At 34.9% G+C, this 22,080-nt stretch overlaps 5 protein-coding genes across 5 annotated transcripts; all 5 read right to left on the bottom strand.

Annotated features, from left to right (window-relative positions):
- Positions 1-180: 180 nt before the first annotated feature.
- LOC123194659 (aspartate aminotransferase, cytoplasmic) lies at positions 181-3,771 on the bottom strand. Its single transcript, XM_044607991.1, has 12 exons — positions 3,510-3,771; positions 3,338-3,409; positions 3,199-3,260; positions 3,029-3,112; positions 2,831-2,930; positions 2,620-2,740; positions 2,212-2,375; positions 1,923-2,060; positions 1,498-1,619; positions 1,222-1,316; positions 718-838; positions 181-440 (listed from the first exon to the last, which is right to left on the bottom strand). Exons 1-12 carry the CDS (start codon positions 3,702-3,704, stop codon positions 356-358), a joined length of 1,359 nt encoding a protein of 452 aa, XP_044463926.1. The 5' UTR covers positions 3,705-3,771; the 3' UTR covers positions 181-355.
- A 1,661-nt stretch (positions 3,772-5,432) lies between these two features.
- On the bottom strand, positions 5,433-8,700 carry LOC123194656 (aspartate aminotransferase, cytoplasmic-like). The gene is made up of 12 exons (XM_044607988.1): positions 8,530-8,700; positions 8,242-8,313; positions 7,984-8,045; positions 7,831-7,914; positions 7,496-7,595; positions 7,284-7,404; positions 6,781-6,944; positions 6,558-6,695; positions 6,236-6,357; positions 6,003-6,097; positions 5,815-5,935; positions 5,433-5,643 (listed from the first exon to the last, which is right to left on the bottom strand). The coding sequence occupies exons 1-12, from the start codon at positions 8,611-8,613 to the stop codon at positions 5,559-5,561; spliced, it is 1,248 nt and encodes a 415-aa protein (XP_044463923.1). The 5' UTR covers positions 8,614-8,700; the 3' UTR covers positions 5,433-5,558.
- Positions 8,701-9,260: 560 nt separating this feature from the next.
- On the bottom strand, positions 9,261-12,778 carry LOC123194657 (tetraspanin-18-like). The gene is made up of 5 exons (XM_044607989.1): positions 12,214-12,778; positions 11,620-11,719; positions 11,155-11,235; positions 10,462-10,566; positions 9,261-9,878 (listed from the first exon to the last, which is right to left on the bottom strand). Exons 1-5 carry the CDS (start codon positions 12,375-12,377, stop codon positions 9,630-9,632), a joined length of 699 nt encoding a protein of 232 aa, XP_044463924.1. The 5' UTR covers positions 12,378-12,778; the 3' UTR covers positions 9,261-9,629.
- Positions 12,779-13,766: 988 nt separating this feature from the next.
- On the bottom strand, positions 13,767-17,521 carry LOC123194592 (eukaryotic translation initiation factor 3 subunit L-like). The gene is made up of 8 exons (XM_044607873.1): positions 16,987-17,521; positions 16,743-16,901; positions 16,320-16,651; positions 15,550-15,889; positions 14,873-15,021; positions 14,694-14,787; positions 14,237-14,308; positions 13,767-14,110 (listed from the first exon to the last, which is right to left on the bottom strand). Exons 1-8 carry the CDS (start codon positions 17,368-17,370, stop codon positions 14,066-14,068), a joined length of 1,575 nt encoding a protein of 524 aa, XP_044463808.1. The 5' UTR covers positions 17,371-17,521; the 3' UTR covers positions 13,767-14,065.
- A 426-nt stretch (positions 17,522-17,947) lies between these two features.
- LOC123194594 lies at positions 17,948-21,745 on the bottom strand. Its single transcript, XM_044607874.1, has 3 exons — positions 21,004-21,745; positions 19,945-20,025; positions 17,948-18,762 (listed from the first exon to the last, which is right to left on the bottom strand). Exons 1-3 carry the CDS (start codon positions 21,380-21,382, stop codon positions 18,341-18,343), a joined length of 882 nt encoding a protein of 293 aa, XP_044463809.1. The 5' UTR covers positions 21,383-21,745; the 3' UTR covers positions 17,948-18,340.
- Positions 21,746-22,080: the final 335 nt, after the last annotated feature.

Raw genomic sequence — 22,080 nt, 5'->3', positions numbered from 1 at the left:
CGAGTTAAGTTTGGATTGAATGTTTTCTAACCATAACATAAAAAGACATAAACATGAGCAGGGACCCACTCTTAGATGAAACCAGACCTTCCTGTAAAGTTAAATGACAACATTAACATCAACATTATCACCATCATGATTAACATTACTTCAATGAATAACTACAAAAGGCTTACCACGTTCACAATTATTATCTCTGTTTTTTTTTGTTTCCAATAATTTATGCTGTGAAAGAAACATGATCCAAAATTCCTTCGATATAACATGTTCTATTGACTTGCCCACTTGAGCATTTCATTGTGCCTCTTATTTTTGGAGGTGAAAATTATTACAACAAAACAGAAACCAAATGGGTTTAAACAACTTGAGTTACAGCCGCATGAATAGCATCTGCAAGATGTGGAACTGTCCTGGAACTCAGGCCAGCCATGCTTATCCTCCTAGACATCAAATTTATGCACCAAAAAACCAAAGGAACAGGATTCAGATTATATCTAGCACAATTGCCACCTATTTCCTGTAATGCTTAGAATTCAAAATCAATTATAGGCCAGTGTCTATGATTTTGCTATAAGATTTAGTATGAAAGGAGGATTGATGAATAAAGGTTTCGATCTGATGCCTTAAGAGATGCGAAATAGTCTGACTTTATGTAATGTATGTAACAGGCAGGAGTAAGCAGATATATTCAAGAAAAGAAAAGAAACCAATAGTTACCCATCAGATGTCATATAAATATGGTACTCTTTTGTCATAAATGCGACTTGCTTGGAGTTCAGTCCAGTGAAAGTAAACATTCCAATCTGCTTAATAATGTGACTCCAATCACCAGGAGTACCTGTCATATGGAGAAAAGAAATGAAAAATAAAATAAAAATGCTATAACTTTCCTTTTATTTTTCCCAGTCACAGTGCAGAGCCTGCTAGTTAGATTCAACCAGCAAAAGACATGTTTTGGTCTTATGATAAAACTACAAACTAGGAGGTATAAGATGAAAACAAGATACATGAAGAAACATTGGATCAATCTATTTTGCTAAGAGACAGATGTTAATGGGCAGTCAAAACCACATAAATAGAAGAAGCACACTAAAAAATTACAAGACAATTTATGACATAACCACCGAAAGACAACATAGGAATATGAGAGATATCTTGCACACGAAATTGTAAAATTTAAATAGATAAAAGCAAAGGAAAAAAATCGTAATCATTGCTTACCCCTAGCACGTAAAGCATCATAAAGTTGGTGTCGCATGCTGATGATACGGTCAGCCATTGCCTTTAACTCAATAGTCCATTCATTGTACAGGTTCCTGACAATGAAGCAAAAAAACATACTAAGAGGCATCTTGTGAAAGCATGATATCCATTACCAAACTCCCTTTAGTTTGATCAGTATACTTTCTGGCATATTTCATTTAATAGAATATAGTTTTTCCATTCAAACTATCATTTTTCAACTTAAGTCAGGTGTGAAGACTTTTGAATGATTACCTGTCCCTCAGGATGGCAGCAACAATAGATGCACCATGAATGGGTGGGTTTGAATACATAGGCCTGATCACAAGCTTCAGCTGGCTTTCAACCTTGCCTGCCACATCAGCTGTTTTGCAGACCTACACGAAGATATACGTTTACAAACTTAACATAAAGGAACAATTAAAGATGAGGATATTCTTTCAGTTAGCAAAAAAAAAAAAAAATCCTATCCCCTAGCAAAATCACCCTGTTTCAATGGATTAAATAGAGCATCACATCTCCTATGAAAGACAGGAATTATGATGCATTTCAAAGAAGTTCAATCATCCAGGTCCAGCAAAATGGAGCCTATTTCATTGAATTCACAAAAAAAAAAAAAAAAAAAAAAAAAAAATCAAACTCTACATAGTTATGAGCATTTACTATACTATATGTCTTACAATGCTTAGGGCGCCGACACGCTCCCCATAGAGCCCCATGTTCTTGGCATAACTTTGCGCCACAAGGCATTCACCACCATCAGCAACAAACAAACGAACCGATTGTGCATCTCCATCCAGACTTCCACTTGCAAAACCCTATTGTAAAAAAAATTTAGTCCCACTGCAGTTGGTGCTGAACAGATATTAATATGAATTCAGTCCTAGAAGAAATCCAAATTTTGGTTTCTTCCTTACTACCCCAATTGAATCAAAATGTAAATGGTTCCAATGCATTCTGGTGCCATACCTGATAAGCACTATCAAAGAAAGGTAGCAACTTCTTTGATCTAATCAAATGCCTGATCTGCTCCCACTGCTGAAGGGTGGGATCAACACCAGTGGGATTATGAGCGCAAGCATGAAGGAGCACAATGGCACCAGCTGGGGCAGAACCAAGATCTTCCAGCAGGCCTATTACCACAATAAAGAAATAAAGCAAGATGATGCTGGACTAATATATATAATTTAAACTGTGTAGAGCTCTCCTGACACTGAAAATGCAAGCTACAAAACTTTTTTGGTACACAAGAATCAACATAAAATGGAAAAGCATTTAATATACTTGATCATAGGTATCACCAAGGAAAAAGAGATAACACCGACCGACAATATATAGATCAGAATTAAACATGTAAATGTAAGTTTACTTATCAACCTTGGAAGTTCAGCCCACGTGTCGCAGGATCATAATAACGGTAGGTTTTCACAGATAATCCTGCCAGAGTAAAGACTTTTGGGTGATTTCCCCATGTTGGCTGGGGAATGTATATTGTGCACTGCATAACAAGACAGACAGTTGAGAGATGAACAGAATACAGAAATAATCACTTAAAATGACCAAATAATTATGCAAAAATGAATCTTACTTGATGATAATGTTTAGCCAAAAATTCAGCTCCAACCCTCAATGAACCAGTTCCAGACAAGCACTGAACTGTAGTAACACGGTTCTCTTGAATAGCAGGGCTATTTGGTTTTCAAGCAAAATAAACAAATAAATAATGAAAAGAAATACCAAAGATCTTAAAAAACACTGGAACTAACACAAAAAATATGCGAAGTACCTATCTGCACCAAAAATGAGCTTAGCACTCAATTTGTTGAATTCAGCCAATCCAATAATTGGAAGGTATTCTTTAATACGCGCTCTGAGTAACATAACATACAATAAAACTAAAACCAACTTGACAAAAGTAAGATTGAAACATTAAAGAATTACGAAAAAAGAAGTTACCTATCATTAACAAGCTGGTGTTCTGCTTTTCTCACAACACTCAAAACAAGAGGCTTTCCTTCCTTTTACACAAACCCTCCATTTATTTACAACGGTGTAAACAAACAAAAACACACCAGAATAATTAAATCAAACTCACCTCTGTCCGATAAGCTCCCACGCCTAGATTCAACTTAACTGGACTCGGATCTTTGTTATATGCAACCGTCACCTATATATATACACACATATTTTTCTTCAAATTATAAAATAAAATATTATAAAGACGTAAAAACTATAATGATATAAAAGGGAAGTGTATAGAGTAATACGCCGAGAATGGGATCTTCAGGGGCTTGAACAACATGGGAGAAAACGGAGTCGTACTGAAAGGAAGAAGTCGGTGAAGGAGAAACTGAATTATGAGTGTCCATGGCTGATGATGAGAGGTGTCTCAACAGAGCATTTAGTCTGCGATCAGCTGCTGAAGAAGCGTAGCCGGCGGGTAATGTAAGCTCCGGGATCATTTTAGCCTTTGCTTTGACTAATTTTATCGCTCTTTTTCTTTGATGATGATGTTTTGTTTCTAAACTGTTGCTTGTAATTGTATATATAGACTTGAACGATTCAACTCGGTGACGCGGCGAGTAATGGAGGTGACGTGTCGGATTAGAACGGTCCCACTGACGGTTAAGGATAAATAAATGGGCCCAGACCCGAGGAAACCGGAAGTATCTGATTTTGAGAAGTGGCGACGATGAGCTAAGATGGCACGTCAGTGGAGGTATAGTAATGTCTGAAAGACACGTGTCATGTCTTGGGGCTTTCTTGCTCACGTAAAATTTCCCTAAGAAGGTAGAGTAATATTATGTGTACTCACTTTAGGTACACAAATATATACACACTCATATATGTCATCATATGATTAGTTATTATTTTATTTTTAATTCAAAATCATCCAATCACATGATGACACATATAAATATGTATACATTTGTGTATCCAAAGTGGGTACACATAGTTTTATTGAAGAAGATAATATTTACGGGCGTTAGTTTCGGTTTTTGAATATTATTTTGATAATTTCTCTTATATATTTTTATTTAGTTTATCAGTAATAATTATAGTAATATTTTATTATCAATATTAATGTACCATCTTCATTTTAGGTATTTAAAGATTATCAAGATAATCTTGATTTTATTATAATTATATTATAATTTATTAGTTTTTTAAGACAAAAATAAATTTATTTTTAATTAATATAATAAATAATATAAAAAATATTTAAAAATAATTATATTTAAAGACATTTAAATAAAATAATTTACTAGTAATTTTTTATTATCTTTAACCAAACATAATAATTATTTATAGCAATCAAATTTTATCAAATATAGTAATAATTTATACTCAATAATCTTCTAAGTAATTTATCTTCAAGGTAATCTTTATATTTTGATAATAAAATATTACCCAAACCAAACCCCCCCTTAGGGGCTATTTGGTTCCAGTTTTTAAAAATTATCTTGGTAATATATCTTTTATTCCCTTGTTTGGTTTGTCAGTAATAAAAGATTACAGTAATATTCTATTACCAATACTGACGTGACAAGTAATATAGGTAGTAATCTGATTACCACATTCACCTTAGATATTTAAAGATTACCAAGGTAATCTTGATTTTATTATAATTATATTATTTTTTATTAATTTTTTGAGACAAAAATAAATTTATTTTTAATTAATATGACAAATAATTTATCAAACATAGTAATCATTTATACCCAATAATCTTCTTCAAGATAGTCTTTCTATTTTGATAATAAAACATTATTTAAATCAAACACTCTCTTATTTATTTCATTTCTAACAAAGGCAATCAATGGTAAGGGCTTATTTTAAATTTTTAGAAATATTTATAATATTTTTTAAAATAATAATATGTTAATTAAAATTTTATTATTTTATTAATAATTTATCATTTTATTTTTGGGAAGTCATATACAACCTATGGTGTTATATAATATGTTATATATGATAAAAAAAATTAATTTTTAATATATAATATAATACATAATTTGATTATCCTATTTTATATAACTTTGGACTTTTTAAGTATTCAACATAGGTGAAAGTAGTTTTTAAAATTCTCCGGAAATCAATGTATCACTTTACTCGTTTGAACAAGAACATGAGCATACAGCAGCAGCGACAAAGAAGAAGAAATGACGGCAAGAATAAACTTTGGGAGATGGAAAAAAGCACTCGTGTGTCTTATCTTAATATTAGACTCATTTGGCCTGATGTTTATAATTTATAGCATTAAAATTGATCTGTAACAATTTTGATCAATTACAGGGAAAAGACTAAGAACCGAGTTAGAGAATGAGGGTAACTGCAGCATGTATTGCATCTGCAAGATGAGAGACTCGCTGAGAGCTCAACCCGGCCATGTTAATCCTCCTGCAAATAAATCAAAATTATTAAGTCATAATGGCCTTTTTCTTTTTTGGGATCACAAGTAAATCAATTCTTCTTTATAAGAGAACATACAGAGGGATCCCAACGTTAACTGGGTTCATAAAAACTGAAATAATGATAATGATGGTGTTCCATAAATGATAGTTTTGTTACCCATCAGATGGCATGTAGATGTGGTATTCTTTGGTCATAAAAGCAACCTGTTCTGGATTCAATCCTGTCAAACTGAACATTCCGACCTGCCTCGTTATGTGGCTCCAGTCACCGGGAGTACCTGCCGGCCAAACACACAACATCAAGCAACAATGTTTTAGGCCTGTAGAAACCAACTGATGGTTTACCTTTATCACGCAAAGCATTGTACAGTTGCTGACGCATGTTAGAGATGCGATCCGTCATTACCTTCAACTCATTTGTCCACTGTTTGAACATATCTCTGTAGTTAGATAACCGGTAAAGCATCAGTATAGATTATAGTACATACTTTCATATGCATAGTTCTTGGCAATTTTTTGGTATAAAAACATTCCCACATCCTTAAGTACCTGAATAATTGAATTGAGTAGTTGAATACCTATTTTTCAGGATAGCAGTAACAACGGATGCACCATGAATGGGAGGGTTTGAATACATGGGTCTAATCACAAGTTTTAGCTGGCTTTCAACCAGGCTAGCCACATCAGCTGTCTTGCAAACCTGTAAAATAAAAGCTATAATAAAATCAAATCATTCACAAACCCAGCAATGAACAGGAAGGACGGTATTTGTTTGAGACTATAATCCTACAAACAATGCAAAAATACTAAGAGAATACTTATGTCAGTTAACAGCTTGTTTCACATGCAAGTGACACACTGATGGATATAAACTTCTAAGAGATTATTTCAATGTCTTACAAGACTAAGTGCACCAACACGTTCCCCATAGAGTCCCATGTTCTTTGAATAAGACTGAGCTACTAGACATTCACCACCATCAGCAACGAACATGCGAACAGACTGTGCATCAGCATCCAGACTTGCGCTTACAAAACCCTAGTTTAAGTAGGGTCCATCATTTATTTATCTCAAGTTCAGGTGGAGAACTAAGGTACTATGCTTTAACCAAACAATTGCTTACCTGATATGCACAATCAAAATAAGGTAATAACCCTTTTAACCTCATTAGCTGTCTGATTTGCTCCCACTGCTGAAGAGTTGGATCAACTCCTGTAGGATTATGACCACTTGCTTGTAGAAGCACTACAGCTCCAGATGAAGCACTGGCAAGGTCTTCCATCATGCCTTGTTGACCCACCAAAAAATATATTATGACAATATTAAAAGGCATGGGAAAAGAATTGTATAAGTACCACAGCCCATACATGAATTTGAAGAAGAATATCACAATTACTTTACAGATTGTTTGCATTAACAATTCATGTTGATTTTAAATTTAAACAAGGCATTATTACAATTAAAGATACATATTTACCAAAGAACATAAGAAAATTGCTCAAAACTCTTCATGGTTACTGTAAAAACGATCATAAATAAGTAAATATTAATACAAAAAATGTAGAATGTGGTACAAATTTGACACACATAGCTGTATCTAAAGTATATGCTGTAAAGAATGCTAACCTTGAAAGTCCAGCCCATGTGTCACAGGATCATAGTAACGGTACGTCTTCAAGGAAAGCCCAGCTGCTGCTAAAAGATTTGGATGGTTTCCATATGTTGGCTGGGATAAGTACACAGTGCGCTGCAGAACAACATAGAAAGCATATCAACTGCTACCTAATTATAAACCTGTGATAAATGAATAAGGAAAAGAAGAAGAGAAAATGCTCTACTTGGTGGCAATGTTTTGCTAAAAACTCAGCTCCAATCCTCAGTGACCCACTACCAGACAAGCACTGGACAGTGGTCACTCTATTCTCTATGATAGCAGGGCTGAATCCAAAAAAATGAAGCAGGAAATCAACAAAATAGAGAGTCTTCATATCTAAAACCTGAGTTCTAGCTAATAATTCAAGAGACAACTAGAGCACCAAAGCTCACCAGATCAAAGTTCTCAAATTTGAACAAAGAACAATATGGCAAGTCATAGAGTAAGGAAGCTTTACCACAAAAAATGGACTTGCAAAAATTAATGAAGACTAACAATCATAGATGGAGAGTTTTGTACCTGTCAGCACCAAAAATAAGCTTAGCACTCAACTTATTAAATTCGACCATTCCAGTAATTGGTAGGTATTCCTTATCGGCAGACCTGAAAATCATAAATATCATAGTTTAATTACTGATCAACATAGAAGTTGTGATTGCTAAAAGAACTTACAGGTCATTGACAAGTAGCTGTTCAGCTTGTCTAACTACGTTAAGAAGATGAGGTTTTCCATCCTGTTATATATAATCAGCAAAGTAAATCCATAAAGTCAGTTTTGTTAGAAACTATATATATATAGGGAAAAAAGAAAGCATAATGATGCAAGAGCTGAAGGGCGCGCCCCTGCAATTTCAGGAATTATAAATTTCATCTTCTTCTTCTCTTTCTCTTTATTGCAGCTGCAATGTCCAAAAATTAGTCACTACCCACCTCTGTACGATAAACACCCATGCCTAAATTCAGCTTGACTGGGCTGGGATCTTCTCTGTAAGCAACCATCACCTAAGATATAATATAACAGCATCCCCTTAAATCACAAAGTAATATAACAGTAGCAAATTGTGGCGCCAAAATTAACTTATCAATTTACAATGGCTCGATTTCAGTTTCAAGAAATTATCAGTTTTGGTCTAGAAAAGAAACAAATTAAAACAAGAGAATGTTTTTTTCACCAAGTACAAAAGTGCTAAAACAGTGAAAATGAAAAGTGAAGGCTACCGCATAGACAGGAATATCTGGAGCTCCAACAACGTTTTTGAAGACAGAATCGCCATCAGACTCATTAGAAGTCTTGGAGTCCATGGCCGAGAAACCGAGGGAGAGGGGTTTGTATTGATGTCAGCCAGTCACTTAAATCTGAATCATGATGCACAGACATTTTTGGCCATTCACAGCACATGAAGACAAATATGTACGCACCATGTAATTAAGTATATTTTAAACAAATGATGTTTCTGTTTTGACATAGTATTGCTGAAATTGTTACTCCAGAAAAGGAATTCATTGTGATTCAAGCTCATAAGAATTGCAAACTACAATATAATTTGAATTTTGAACTTTCTCAATAGGCACTGCAGGAGATAGTTCTATGAATTGCATTATATGTAATGTAGATGGTCTCAGCTAGCTCGAACAGAAGCTCGAGCTGGCTGAAGTTGTCTATGAGGTTGCCAAGCAGAATAATCATGCCACAGGTGGATAAACAATATTGTCAGAACAGGATTAGAGTTAAACTCGAACCAAACTATAAAATTAAAGCTTTAACTTGATTCCAATTTGAATCAAGTCAAACAACGAAGCAAACCAAACTAGCTAGGTTCTAATCAAGCCCTATCCACTGATCTGATTCTTCAGCTTTTCTGACCGAACAGAAAAGGGATAAATGGTGCATAAAATGTATCTTATTTTCTATATGAGTAGTATTATATACACAAATAATGGGTACAAACTTGTGCACAAACAATAATGCATTACTGTGTGATTAGATGTTGTTTTATATTTAATTCAAAATCACTTAATCACATAGTGATATGTTGCATAAGTTTGTACTCATTGTTTGTTCATATAGTTTTATTGTTTCTGGATTACAGAAAAAACATAACTTTACTGCTTACATAAGGATTTACAATTTTTTATCGAGTAAAGACTTTTGTGTAACTCGCAATGCAGGAGCTTTTTATCCTCACTATACTTTCATACGCAAAGCAGGGGGCTTACAGCTTGCCTGTCATCATAAATACCAATTCCTCCTAAAAAATGTCATCGACCCATCCACAAAAATAGATCAGATTCAGACGTCTGTTAGTATTTCTCAGAATTTAGCTGACTCTGGTTCTCTGGAAACGCATTCTCAATTCCGCCTTAAAAAATGACCAAAAGCTTTGATGTGTATATTCTTCAAGCGCATTCTCACAACTGTTGCAAGTTTGTCTTGATTCATCTGGCAGAGGTGAGCTAGGTCCAACCAAAAAGGATTGAATAACCACTCTCATTTCTGGATTATTCCTAGTAGACCTCGGATCAATACCAATAGCCCAAAGAAGAAGAGCCAGTGCAATGATATTGATCTGCAAAATGGACGAGATAAGAATCAGTTACTGGAAAATAACAAAGATAGTCTTATGTTGCCATAAAGCAAACTTGTTTTGCAGGCATCTCACAGCAGTTTGCCTTCACTGTAATTTGCAAGCATTCAAATGACACTAGTAATTGGTAGGAGGCATTAATGTTTTCTGTTCATGTTCAAATGTAACATTTATACAATTAATACAAATGGGAACTTTTTCATTCATCTGGATTCTCAAAACTCCTTTTTTACATGAAAGAACACAAAGTTTGTATTAAAAAAATAGGGGAAAAATGATCCCATCTGCAAATAGTACAAACATCTGTTACATGCAAATGTTTTTCTTTTGGAGGATTCACCCTGCAATATAATTGGAGAATACGCTTTACACAATGCTCCCATGTCCATCTTTTAATGTGAGTTTTTTGTTAGACATTGCATGGTTGTTTATTCTCAATTTTTTGTTCAAAATAATGAGAGGCAAATTCAGCCATCATATCAAAGTTTTATCAACACATAAAGCAATGTTATTATTAATTATCTGATTGTTTTCACTAAATGCTCTTAAAAGAATTCTGGATTACCTGTGGCACCAAAATCAGCAGTACAATGAGTTGACACATCTTTAGATGGAAGACCACAAAACTACTGAACACCTTATAGTGTTCATAAGTGTGTTCGGCAATTAGCTGTAACAAATCCAAGAAACATAAGTATTATATACAGCCTATATCAAAATATGCAAACAAACTGAAATTTTGAGGAAGTAACATGAATTGTTGAACAACCATGAGGAAACTATATGAAGACTTAAAAAATTTTTTGGAGTCATATAGTAGATTATGTGCCCAATTAGCTTAATTAGGGAAGGTTTTCCACTGTGTAACTCTTTCCACATAAAGGAATATTGAGAATATTTAGCAGTCAAAGAAAATGATAGAAATTATATATTATACACTTAATATAACTAGCTGAATTTTTTTTATATATATTAATCCAAATAAAACTGTAGTCCTTTGTTTTTTCTTAATAGTTATCAGAATTTATTTAACCACAGAAAAGGAAAGCTCTTATTTCAAGCCTGTTAGATATTCTAAATCAACAATGATACTTCTTAAATTTTCAGGCCTCCAGAGAAGATTCCTATTGACTTTCCTCCAAAAAAAAGTAGCATGCAGTTCTATTAGTAGTTACTTCCAAACATACATGTACATGTAAATTTATAAGAATAAGAGAAATTTTGTGAAGCCTGGCATAACAATGTTGAGGAAGCATACCGATTCCCAGTCCATCCTGAAGAATACTGCAATAACCACAAATACTTCGATGAAAACCAGGGAGGAGAATATAAGAATGTACTAACAATTGGTTAAGGATCAGTCTGATGGATGAATAAATAATAAGAGAAAAACATCAATAAATTCCCGAAAAACATAGTTTACGCCCCGTTAGTTTCTTTCTGAAATAATCTTCTCCACAGTAGTGACTAAAGCATTCTCATTACCTCAGACAAAACTGTTGAACACTGTTGATGGAAAGAAAAAAGAATCCCAACAGACAAGATAAAATGGGGTTTTGAGTGATATATAAATTATGAACATTTTCGCAAACAAAACCCGCTAAAAAGAATGTTGTTATAAACAGTGTTCCCATTGAAACAATGGAGTTATGTTATGATTTATTTTATTCTTCTACTAAATGATGTCAAACATGAGTTAAGTTTAAGCTCATAAGAAGGATACTATGCAAAGAATAGAATTGTTGATACAATTTGCAACCATATGACCAAAGAGAGTGGTCAAACAAACAGCCATTCCCACCGCTAAACATGACTGTATGAACCTGTCAAATGGAACAAATAATTTCAAATATATGATGTATGAAAACGTTTAGTTGAAACTTAGCAGAACAAGAATGAAAAAGATCAGAACAACATGTCACAAAACCCAAAAAGAAAAAAAAATATTCCAGTGCCATGTTTTACATCCTACCTTAAACTTTGAAATTCTTCATATTGATTATCAATTAATAAGACATAAATGCAAATTTGATGAGTTCATCTATCAATTTAAAAAAGGAACCCGAAGTATGGTCCATGAGGAATCGACAACCTAGATAATATACGATAGAAAACAGGAGAAAGTAGATAAGAAAAGAAAATGATCCACAAAGTCATCCCTTGTCTAATGTCTAACAGAAGAGAACTCAATATAAACAAGAAAAACAAAAATCTCCTAATCAGAACAAGCAAAGAAAGAACCCAAAAAGGATTGAGAAAAGACTGTTAAAAGCAAACTGTAAAGGAGGAAAAAAAAAGAAAAAAAAGGGTGTTATACCATGGTCTGGGAAGATAAGCAGTAGGAGGAAGCTCAGCGACGCTTTCATTCCACTTCTTTTGAAGCCAAAGAGCATAAACAATCATTCCAACAGCAAACAAGTTAGTAAAAATGTCCACAATCTTTAAAGAGGTGAGCAAGCAACACCGAGTACAGATGGCCATTACTAATTGCTCTGCAGTTGCCTCCTTTTAGTTATTACAGTCAACAGCCGCAGCTTTGCGAATGGTGGATTGGGATTGACGCGAATAATTATATAAGACAGTAGCAGGTAGAGAGAGACAATGAAAGATAGAAACGTTCATAAACTCAAGGGAAACATGTGATACAGAAGAAATAGTGTATTTGTGGAAGGACTCAAAGAACAGAGATGGGACTTGGGAGTGTTGAACGTTTGATACAGCACGAGCTGAACTACCATTCAGCTTGTTTTTTTTAACTTTTTCACATCCTCTCTGGTCAAGTAAAATTGTTGGGGAGCTGTCTTGTAATCAGAAGAAATCCGACACCGCAAAAAGACAACGTACGATGGAATTTAAAACAGTTCTGGCAGGTGAAAGATGCAAGACGTGAGAGAAGACCCACCCAGGCTAGTATCATACAGTTTTTCCCTTTTTTTTTTTTTTTTTTTTCCGTCTAAAGAGGAATTTTCCTTGGCAGTCCTTATTTGTACCAGATTAATCTAATTATATTAAATAAATAAAATCTTTAAAAAAATGCAAAATATTATATGTTATTAGAACTAGTTACAATTTTATAAAATTGAATTATCTAAATTCTTGCAAAGTTAACCTTATCTCAAAATTAATTCAAAATTATTTATGTTAATTAAGTTACTAGCAAATTTATTTCTGATTAGACGTGACAATAAATCATACAAAACCAGTTCCAACATAACCATCTGTTTTAAGAATCAGACCATGCTCTGTCAACATGAGAGGGTCCACGCACAACCCACGGTCGTTAAACTTCTTTCCCAACATTTTATTATATTGAATGATCCAAATTATTGCAGAATTAACCTCATCTAAAAATCAATTCAAAACAAATTAGGTCAATCAAGTTTCTAATAAATTTACTTTTGATTAGACATGACAATAGACCATGGAGAATGGTTCCAACACAACCATCTATTTTAGGAATCGAATCATACTAATTGGCGGACTTAACGAGCCAAGTTGGTTTGTCCGCATGAGACGGCCCATGCATAACCTGTGGTCCCTGAACTTCTTTTCCAACATTTCTCCGATGAATTTATCACTGATCAAACAAACAAAAGTTCATCCCGAAATAATCATTTTTCAGATTCAAACGGATGTTAAACTGATTGTTGGTCAATCTTCGTCTGCTCAAATATATTCTAAATGTTATTTAGGGAAGCAAAACCTTTTCCAAGTTCCAACGATCTGTCATTCATTACCGGTGAACAAATAAAAAAATTATCACTCTTTAACAGAGATATCTGACAGAACTAACGCCTTTTAAACGGAATTCAAAACCCTCCTCATGCCCCACTTTTCTGACTTACGGGCAAAAATTATACTCTATGTGCATACCATCAAAGTTTAAAACGTCCTTGCCAACTTCAAAACTTATTACAATTTCACAAAAATTAACTTCTTCCCTAATCAATGGCTGACATTACTTACTACTCGGTTAAGAAACCAATTCAATCCTTGTGGCGGCTCTCATAAAACACAATTTATCATTTAAATTGCAGCGGCGAAAGTTACATCACAAAGCTGAAGGAATCTCGCTTACTCAGAAGGCCAAAAATGCCAAGTGAAACAAAATCTCTGCCAAGTATTAAATGAGTAAAAACAACTGGAAGCAACAAGAAGTGATGAACAACTCAGTCCAGCTGTACGCGGTCCATATCATTTATGACCCCTTCAAGCTGAATACATTAAAATGAAAAAACAAAAAATATTGTCAAATGAGGTCTCCTGGTACATAGATGATAGATACATGTGCATATCCGCAAAGGGTGTGGCTTGCCAAAAAAAAGAACATATGGGCATACCTTGACAATCTGCCGCAGGAAGTAATCACCGTATCTCTTCACAGGTTTGGACTCAACAACATGGATCATATCCTACAAAATTGGGAGGATAAGTAAAGTGTCAGAGAATACTTACTCCTACAAAGAATCTCTAACTTCACAAAATCCTACAACATTGTGTAATTTTATTCTACACAGAATAGCCTATCACAATCATTGTTAATCAATATAACAGATAATTTACACTATTTTTATTAGCACTAGTTCACTATTTGGAACTTCTGAAACCTGTTTTTGTAGTTGTGTGTCTTCATAAATGTGGTATTCACCAAGCCAAAAGAACACATGTCAGAAATTATAGTTACCGACTTGCCACTTCCAGTAAAAGAAGATGCAATTAACATGATCTCTGATATTCTGAAGAAGGACCTAACATAAGTAACAACCAAAAGAAAAAAAAAACCGCATATGGACTTACATCTTCAATGTAGAAATCTACATCTGCATTTGAGATAATCTTTCCATCAGAATCAACAGCATGAGTTTTGTGCTTGTAAGTCATCAAGATAGTCCTAAAACAAATTACAGAAACAAGCCAAGAATATCACTTCCCACAAGATTAGTTTGAAAAGAAGGAAAAAGCCAACACAATTCTACCTCAGAGTGGGCTCATCCACTTCCATGTAATTTGCAAGCTTCCCAATAGAAATTGTTGAGTAAACTTTCAAGAACGTCCGGACACCTGATAACAATTGTTGCTGCTTTACTTCATAAAGGAACAGCTTCAACTGGAGTCTATAGGCATCCTGTGCCAAAAAAAAAAAAAACTGTCATTCAGTAAATGTCTTAAATAATCAGTTCATTCAAAAAAGGCTCATATAATCAAGTTTAACAGCTTATACACGAATACGTGCAACCATGCAGCACATAAAGCAATCAACAGAGAGAGAGAGGTGTGAGTATACATATATATAGGGTAAAGTTTTCATATCAAATGGAATTCTTTTGGGAAAAAATTTTGATCTTTTATCAATTGAAATCCACATAATTATATATTTCTTAAACTTCCCCATTAACTAAATCACAGATGTCCACAACTTGTTTATTTTTTATTCATTGTACCTTTCCTCAGCATGCATAGTATCCAAAATAAAGAGATAATTAAATAAAATGTCTGGTACTAAGTTTGAGTAAAATCAGTAGCAGCTAAAATCACATTTACCCAATTAAAGTTTTTCTTTCTTTGAGGGCTTCGTGGACATGTGGACAAGAAATCTGTGAAAGTGGGAATCTCATACAAGTACAAAGTCTCAGATAACATAAAGAGAACATACTTGGTTGTAATTTACAAGAGGCTCCTCAAAAATTGGTGCTGAGGGGGTAATGAACTTAGGACATGCATATGAAAAGAGTTCATCATAGATAGAAAATGCTTCATCATCATATCTTTGCATTCTGATCATCTTCTCCCCATATTTCTCCCTTAGTTGAGAGTTCACAGTCTCCTCTACAAGCTTCACTTGAGGGCAAAGTGTGAGACAAATGGCCAACAGAGCATACATCTGCTCATTCTTCTTCAGAATCTGCTCATACTGTGGAGATTTCTGATGATATTGCTTGGTCTTGTAAATGTACAAGAGAATCTTATTGAATTCACGAATGGCATCCACATACCTTAAAGAAAAACTAACAATTATAGAATTTCTACTAACACAGGAAAAACCGAAATGAAGATCAAGAGCTATATAGACTCCATCAAGAAAGAAGAAAAACAAGGTCAATTTTTTGGAAAACTCAATTTAGTGTAAGTGTGTGTGTGTCTTGAAGGAGGTTGTGAAGTAACCTAAAAACGTGGTCCTATGAACATTTTTTAATGATCTATCCACCTTCCATCCTCAGCACTATTCTAGCTGTATCATGTGGTTTACTCACCTATGAGCTACTAAGACTATTTTTTATTGAAATTTTACTGAATTGACAGTAGTTAAAAGCATTCTTAGCTATTGAACCTAAATTAAGTAACAAAAGCAGAAAGATAAATGTTATCCCACACACATGCAAAGCTTGTAAAACACAGCAGTGTTAATGCAAGGGACAAACATACCTGCGCAACATAACATTGGCGAACCCATAATGATATATGGTAGTAATGTGACTTCCTATAACACTAGTGTAAACACCTTGTTGTGTAATATCAATTGGCTGTAAGCACTTGAGACCAGTATGATAATCACCCAGAAGACAATGAACTCGGAGCAAACCCACCATACTGAAATAGCCCAACACCTTCAACACATTACTCCCTCCAGTGTAATCATAACCATCAGTGGCTGTAAATTGCTCAAGCCCTTCCTTCTCCTGCTCCAAAATCTGAATGATCATCGACTTCTCCACGAGTGCTTGCAAGAAATTCAGCACTCCATACACATTCCAAGCCTGAATAATAAAATAGACATAAAAAAAAATCATGCAACCACATTTATATGGACAGTTTCCATAAGGAAACTAAAAAAGCACGAGGAAAAACCTGATCAAACTGCCTCAAAAGCGCAATCTCCTGTTCTGTCTTGTTCTTCATCTTGGCCCTATACTGACAGAAACTCTGAAACTGATAAACAAACTCATCCACCATGTCCCACAGCCACTGGTTGGGCAACTGCATATTCACCACTCCGTGCAACACCACCTGATACAAACCACATTCAATCAACAAATAACAAACTGATTAATTAATTAATTATTGAAGATCAATTTATGAAAATATAAAATACCTGAAATAGGCTACAATAATTGTCCCAAGAGTCAATCCTCTGCTTAAGAGTAGGTGATAATCTGGCGTACAGGTGACGGAACCACATCTCTCTATAAAGAAGGCAGAAAACGTGGTCGTTGTCAACATAATTGGCAACGGCGTCAACGGAGGGCCATGGTGTGTCCTTGAAGAGACGGTCGGAAAGACTCTGGAAAGACGTCTCGTACATCTGGTGGATCTCGTACACATTCTTCTCCCGAATGTGGCGATACAGGTGAACCACGAACGACTTAACGGAGTCAGGTACGAAGTTTGGGTCGTAGCCTATGTCTTGGGGACCGCGAGCATCAGCTGTTCCTTCGTAATCGCCCGGGGCGTCGTCGTAGTCGTAGCCAGTTGCCATCGTTCTTTAATTGTTTCTTCTCTAGCTGCGAGAGGTGAAAATCTGAGGGAGATTTGAGTTGAGTTTGATTGGAAACTGAAGAGTAAGAAAGGTTTTAGGGTTTACCGATAGAAAGTGGTCCAGTCCACCATGGGAGAGACGGATTGTTATAACATTTGGGCTTTGGACTCATTTATGGGTTCTCAGAGTTAAACCATTCCACTCATTTGTGGGTTACCTAGTGGCAGCAGCTCTATGAACCCAATTGTTGGTGTGTGTGGGAGTGTATTCGAACTGAACTCAAGTCGAAAATGATAACAGTAACACTACAATTCAATTTGAACTAAGTCGAAAAAGATTAGTAAAAAATCGCCAATAAATCCTCAAATTCAGTTTGAACTGACACTACAATTCAAATTCGATTTTTTTAAAGTAAACATGGATTTAAACCTAGAGTTAAATGCCGTAACAAACATAGGCGTAAATAATACGTCTGCCAATAACAGTTAATAAATTTTTAACATTACCAAACCAATTTTGGTTCCCCACAAGTCACGGCTGCACCATCATCTGAAGAAGCTTAATTCATGATACGATGTTAAAGGGCAGAAGAAATATTCCAGGTTGCCTTCAGATTTAACTCCCATTTAGCTTGAGAAAAACAGAGTATATCTTTACCCGTCATCAGTGAATTTCAGAATTAAGTACAAAAGCTTCACTTCACAATAACCTACAGTTTAGGGGACGCTATGATAAACTATTCACAAACTGAGAAGATAACTAAGAAATCAACCGATACAGTTTTGGAACTTTAAAATTAGCAGTTATTGTTGTTACAGTATCAGTCAGGCCATCACTAGGCTCACGCTTACGTGATTCGAAATTGCGTTCTCTCCTCTTTGTTGTTTAACTGGTTGAGAAGCCCTCTTCTGATGCTGGAATTGTATAAATTTGCCAAGAGAACTTGTTCTTTAGGATGCTTAACTAAATATCAGTGTCTTAGCCTGTTAGAAGCAGTATGACCAAATTGAGGCGACACTTCCTGATAACTGTCAGGTTCGTCTTCTTCATCAGATGATAAGAAAGAAGATCCCATCCATGCCTTAAAACCTTCATTGACATGATGTTCAACCTCTGGTGTGATTTCCAGAGGGTTTGCTTCCAACATTTCCAAGCCAAGATTCCGACCACCAAACTCGCCTTCATCAAGAACTACAGCTGCTTTTCTTCTCAGAAAGAAGGCAGTTCCTGCATATAAAACGACCAGGCCCCAAGATGCAATCTCATAGCACCAAAACAGAGGTACAGAGCAGCTGCTACCTAATGTCAAGAGGCTTGAGCCAAGAAACAATGCAAGCAGACCAAAGGTAATGGCAAAGACAGCATTTATTATGGATAGACATCGAACACCACCTAAATGATAAGAAAAGAGTTAGATATGATCCACATGGAGAGGTAGTTAGGCAAATCACTTTAACAGCAAGTCTAACAAGCACACACATATCATGCTATGAGCATAGCAGAAATTGTATTTTAAGAACCAGAAACAGCAACAAGCTTATGGTTTTTTTTTAAATAAATGCAGTATAGGGAACATTAGAGATGTGGAAAAGGGCATACAGCCTTGCATTTTACTGTGTGATACGAACCCTAAGAACACCATACCTTAAAAGTTAGTTATTAAGATGGAAGAGCCCAAGGTCAAATAAACCTACACTAGTAGTCCATACTTTTCAATGTGGAATTCAAGTCTCATATGTTATACTTAGAATCCTAATATACCACCACGCTCAGCAACCCCCGCACCCAAGCAAATTGATCGTGTGCCAGCTCTCTACTAGCTTAAGGCGAACACTGCAATGTCGCCGTCACCACCCGCACCGTACGATTGCAACTGAGAAACGTGATAATGACTTTGATATCAAATGAAACGAATTTTAAGTGAAACATACTTTAAAAACTAGCTATTGAGATGGGAGAGTCAAAACCATATAAACCTCATACTAGTTATCCATATTTTCCAATATGAGATCCAAGTCTCATACGTTACACTTGAGATCCTAATACTATGCCAGTTGTTGAGTTAATATTCCACATTCAAAACAATTCAAGTAGTCAAATGCTTAAAGAAGTTCTGAAAGAGGATAGAGTTAAAGGCCACATATCAATCCATAAAACACAACCACCAATTAATTCCCTCCAACTGAACTCTAGTGAAAACTCCTTCCAAAGGATGCAATTTATTCATTGCACTAGGGACATGTCATGAAAAATGGTCATAGTAAATTCCATTGGTTCCTATCATGAATAATAGAGGACAAAAACTATATATATGCTTGCTACAATTCTTCTAATCAATTTCTTATTCACCTTTATCAAACTGTTAAGTCAACTGTCATTGGATTGCAGGAAATTAAGCAAAAGCAGTCAACCATATAGAGCTCTTCCCTTAATTTTTAAAAAATAGCTTAGTACCACAACATTGTGAATAAGTAGGAATTCAATAGAATTTGAAAAACCACAACTATATTTAATGCCTAATGAATACTAAACTGCTAACACCAACAGGCCAAAGAGTTCAGTTGCTGGACATACCTCTTTTTGAAGCACAATAATTGTTTTCAACCACCTTTAAGCATCCATGTCTTCTTGGAGCAGTGTATGCAACAATAATTCCTGCATCATGGCTAAAACCATGAGAATGGAGAAGCCAAAAAGCATGTTCAGCAGAAGAATCAAACTCAATGGCTAAACTAAGATCACTCTATGCTCATGAAACTGTGTGCCCAACTGCTCAGTTATCACACACCATCTAAAGAAAACAGTTAAAGGAAAGCATATGAAAGATTATTAAGTTGTAAAAGCGCTAGAAAATTAAATGAACAGATGCACATATCAAAACTTCTGCCAAGCAATGTATCACAAAAGTTGTATCTACATTCATAGGATTATCTTCAGCCAACAACAATCATTACATTTTGGCTTTGGGGGAAGAACAAAATCTAAAATTTTGAATACCAAGAATTAGCTCAACATATGCCCTGGGGCATAACAAAAAAAATGCACATTGCTAGCTATATAAGCTTAAAATCACCCAAATAAACTTCCTGCAATCCTGACATTCATTTTCCCTTGAAGCCAAAAGAAAGAGAGCCTCAGTTTCATTGATCAATATCATTCACAAGTACTATCTACGTTATCCAACCATTTTCCTCTAAAAGTATAGGTTAAATATTTCAGTATATATATAGCCCCAATATTCCAAGCTCTATAGCATCTGACTTGGCCATGTTAAAACTTTCAGTCAATTCACTAACCCAAAATCATGACATTCTATGAACAAATGAGTTGAAAATATTCTTTCTGATCTGTTTTAAACAAGGGGTAAAAATATCAGGGTTCTCCATTATCATACAGTTTATCTACATTAATTTCATTTCATCAAAATAATTTTTATTTTCTATCCCCTACTTAAAAAGGCAACCTGATATACAGTAGGTGATCAACTTTCAGCAAATCAGTGCACGAAGTAAAATCTACATATGCTTAACATGCTTCACTCAAATGAGAAATACATATCCAACTCATTCACTTAAAATTCATACATTTCAACTATTGTGACTCAACAGTACGAAAGAACTTTTAATTAGTTACCTGACACGAGATATGCAACAGAAGCCAACAAGATAATGAAGGAAGGAATAAAGACAACCATCCAGTAATAATCAACAGTCTCTTGATCTGTCAGATAAAACGCCCCCGGAAACAGATCCGAATCCCCTCCGCCTTTGGCATTAACTGTTAACGGTTGTAGCCTTAAGTCTCCACAAAACGGCCTCTCTCCATTGTCGCTAGGAAACACAATTTTCAAGCTCACAACGGCACATACAAAAACTACGACGCAAACCAGCGTCACAGACGAAATCAATAACGGTCTTTGAAGTTTAACCCATGCTCTGTCCTCCTCTCGCAGGCTCTCGTACTCGTGCTTTGGCATGAATGCTTGCCGCAGCGCGTCGCCAATTATCGCCATTTAATATTGAGAATTACTTTAGCAGCGAGCAAATGAGTTTTTTTAGGAACCCTAATTGCAGTAATTTGTATCAAGAACAGCACATGATCTTAAAACCATTAAATTGGATCACTGACATGTAATTCTGACAATTGTTACCTAACTTTATAGAGCTCGGAATCTAGGGTTTTGAGATTGAAAATTCAGGAGGTTTTAGCTTTTGAAGAAAGATGAACGCTGTGAGGATGCAGCGTTGTCTTCAATTCAATTCTGGTGGTAATTTACACGCAGGGCGGGTTTTGGGTGCAGTGGCGCATATGATTGCGAAACGTACGTTTCATGAAGCTGGTTCGTGCTTATCGTATCATTAAGGATGGAGGAAAAGTTAAAGGCCGTCCCACCCAAGGTTTAATGAAATAAGTCGTATCCTTTAAGTTTGTAAAAGTTACTTTCTCACCCATTCTTAAATTAGTTAAAAATTTTCGATAAATTTTTTTATAAAATTATTATAAAAAAAAACTCTATGGCTAAATAAAATTTTATTCTCAAATTTTTATTAAAAAAATTTTATAGTTATAATCTCAATAAAAATAATGAAAAATTATTTATATAAATAAATCTGTCATAAAAAAGCTTTAATTTTAAAATATATTAGGATATTAATAAAAAAATTAGTTGTTTTCTTCAAATAAAAAAATTGTGATTTTTATATTTTTAAA

This window comes from Mangifera indica, chromosome 13 (genome assembly GCF_011075055.1).
Source record: "Mangifera indica cultivar Alphonso chromosome 13, CATAS_Mindica_2.1, whole genome shotgun sequence".
NCBI lineage: Eukaryota > Viridiplantae > Streptophyta > Magnoliopsida > Sapindales > Anacardiaceae > Mangifera > Mangifera indica.
Note: the sequence above shows the minus strand (reverse complement) of the source record. Positions and strands in the feature narration are given on the sequence as shown.

Coding starts and splice junctions, on each gene's coding strand:
- LOC123194659 (XM_044607991.1), bottom strand. CDS start 3,704: ATGATCCCGGAGCTTACATTACCCGCCGGCTACGCTTCTTCAGCAGCT. Junction 1,317..1,497: donor GCTGCCATCCTGAGGGACAG/GTAATCATTCAA, acceptor CTTCATTGTCAG/GAACCTGTACAATGAATGGA. Junction 441..717: donor ATTTATATGACATCTGATGG/GTAACTATTGGT, acceptor TTTGATGTCTAG/GAGGATAAGCATGGCTGGCC.
- LOC123194656 (XM_044607988.1), bottom strand. CDS start 8,613: ATGGACTCCAAGACTTCTAATGAGTCTGATGGCGATTCTGTCTTCAAA. Junction 6,358..6,557: donor GTGTTGGTGCACTTAGTCTT/GTAAGACATTGA, acceptor TTTATTTTACAG/GTTTGCAAGACAGCTGATGT. Junction 5,644..5,814: donor ATCTACATGCCATCTGATGG/GTAACAAAACTA, acceptor ATTTATTTGCAG/GAGGATTAACATGGCCGGGT.
- LOC123194657 (XM_044607989.1), bottom strand. CDS start 12,377: ATGGCCATCTGTACTCGGTGTTGCTTGCTCACCTCTTTAAAGATTGTG. Junction 11,720..12,213: donor GCTTATCTTCCCAGACCATG/GTATAACACCCT, acceptor TCCATTTGACAG/GTTCATACAGTCATGTTTAG. Junction 11,236..11,619: donor ACAATTCTATTCTTTGCATA/GTATCCTTCTTA, acceptor ACCAATTGTTAG/TACATTCTTATATTCTCCTC.
- LOC123194592 (XM_044607873.1), bottom strand. CDS start 17,370: ATGGCAACTGGCTACGACTACGACGACGCCCCGGGCGATTACGAAGGA. Junction 15,890..16,319: donor GCCAATGTTATGTTGCGCAG/GTATGTTTGTCC, acceptor TTTTTCTTTAAG/GTATGTGGATGCCATTCGTG. Junction 14,111..14,236: donor TCCTGCGGCAGATTGTCAAG/GTATGCCCATAT, acceptor TAATGTATTCAG/CTTGAAGGGGTCATAAATGA.
- LOC123194594 (XM_044607874.1), bottom strand. CDS start 21,382: ATGGCGATAATTGGCGACGCGCTGCGGCAAGCATTCATGCCAAAGCAC. Junction 20,026..21,003: donor TGTTGCATATCTCGTGTCAG/GTAACTAATTAA, acceptor GCCATGATGCAG/GAATTATTGTTGCATACACT. Junction 18,763..19,944: donor TTATTGTGCTTCAAAAAGAG/GTATGTCCAGCA, acceptor CTTATCATTTAG/GTGGTGTTCGATGTCTATCC.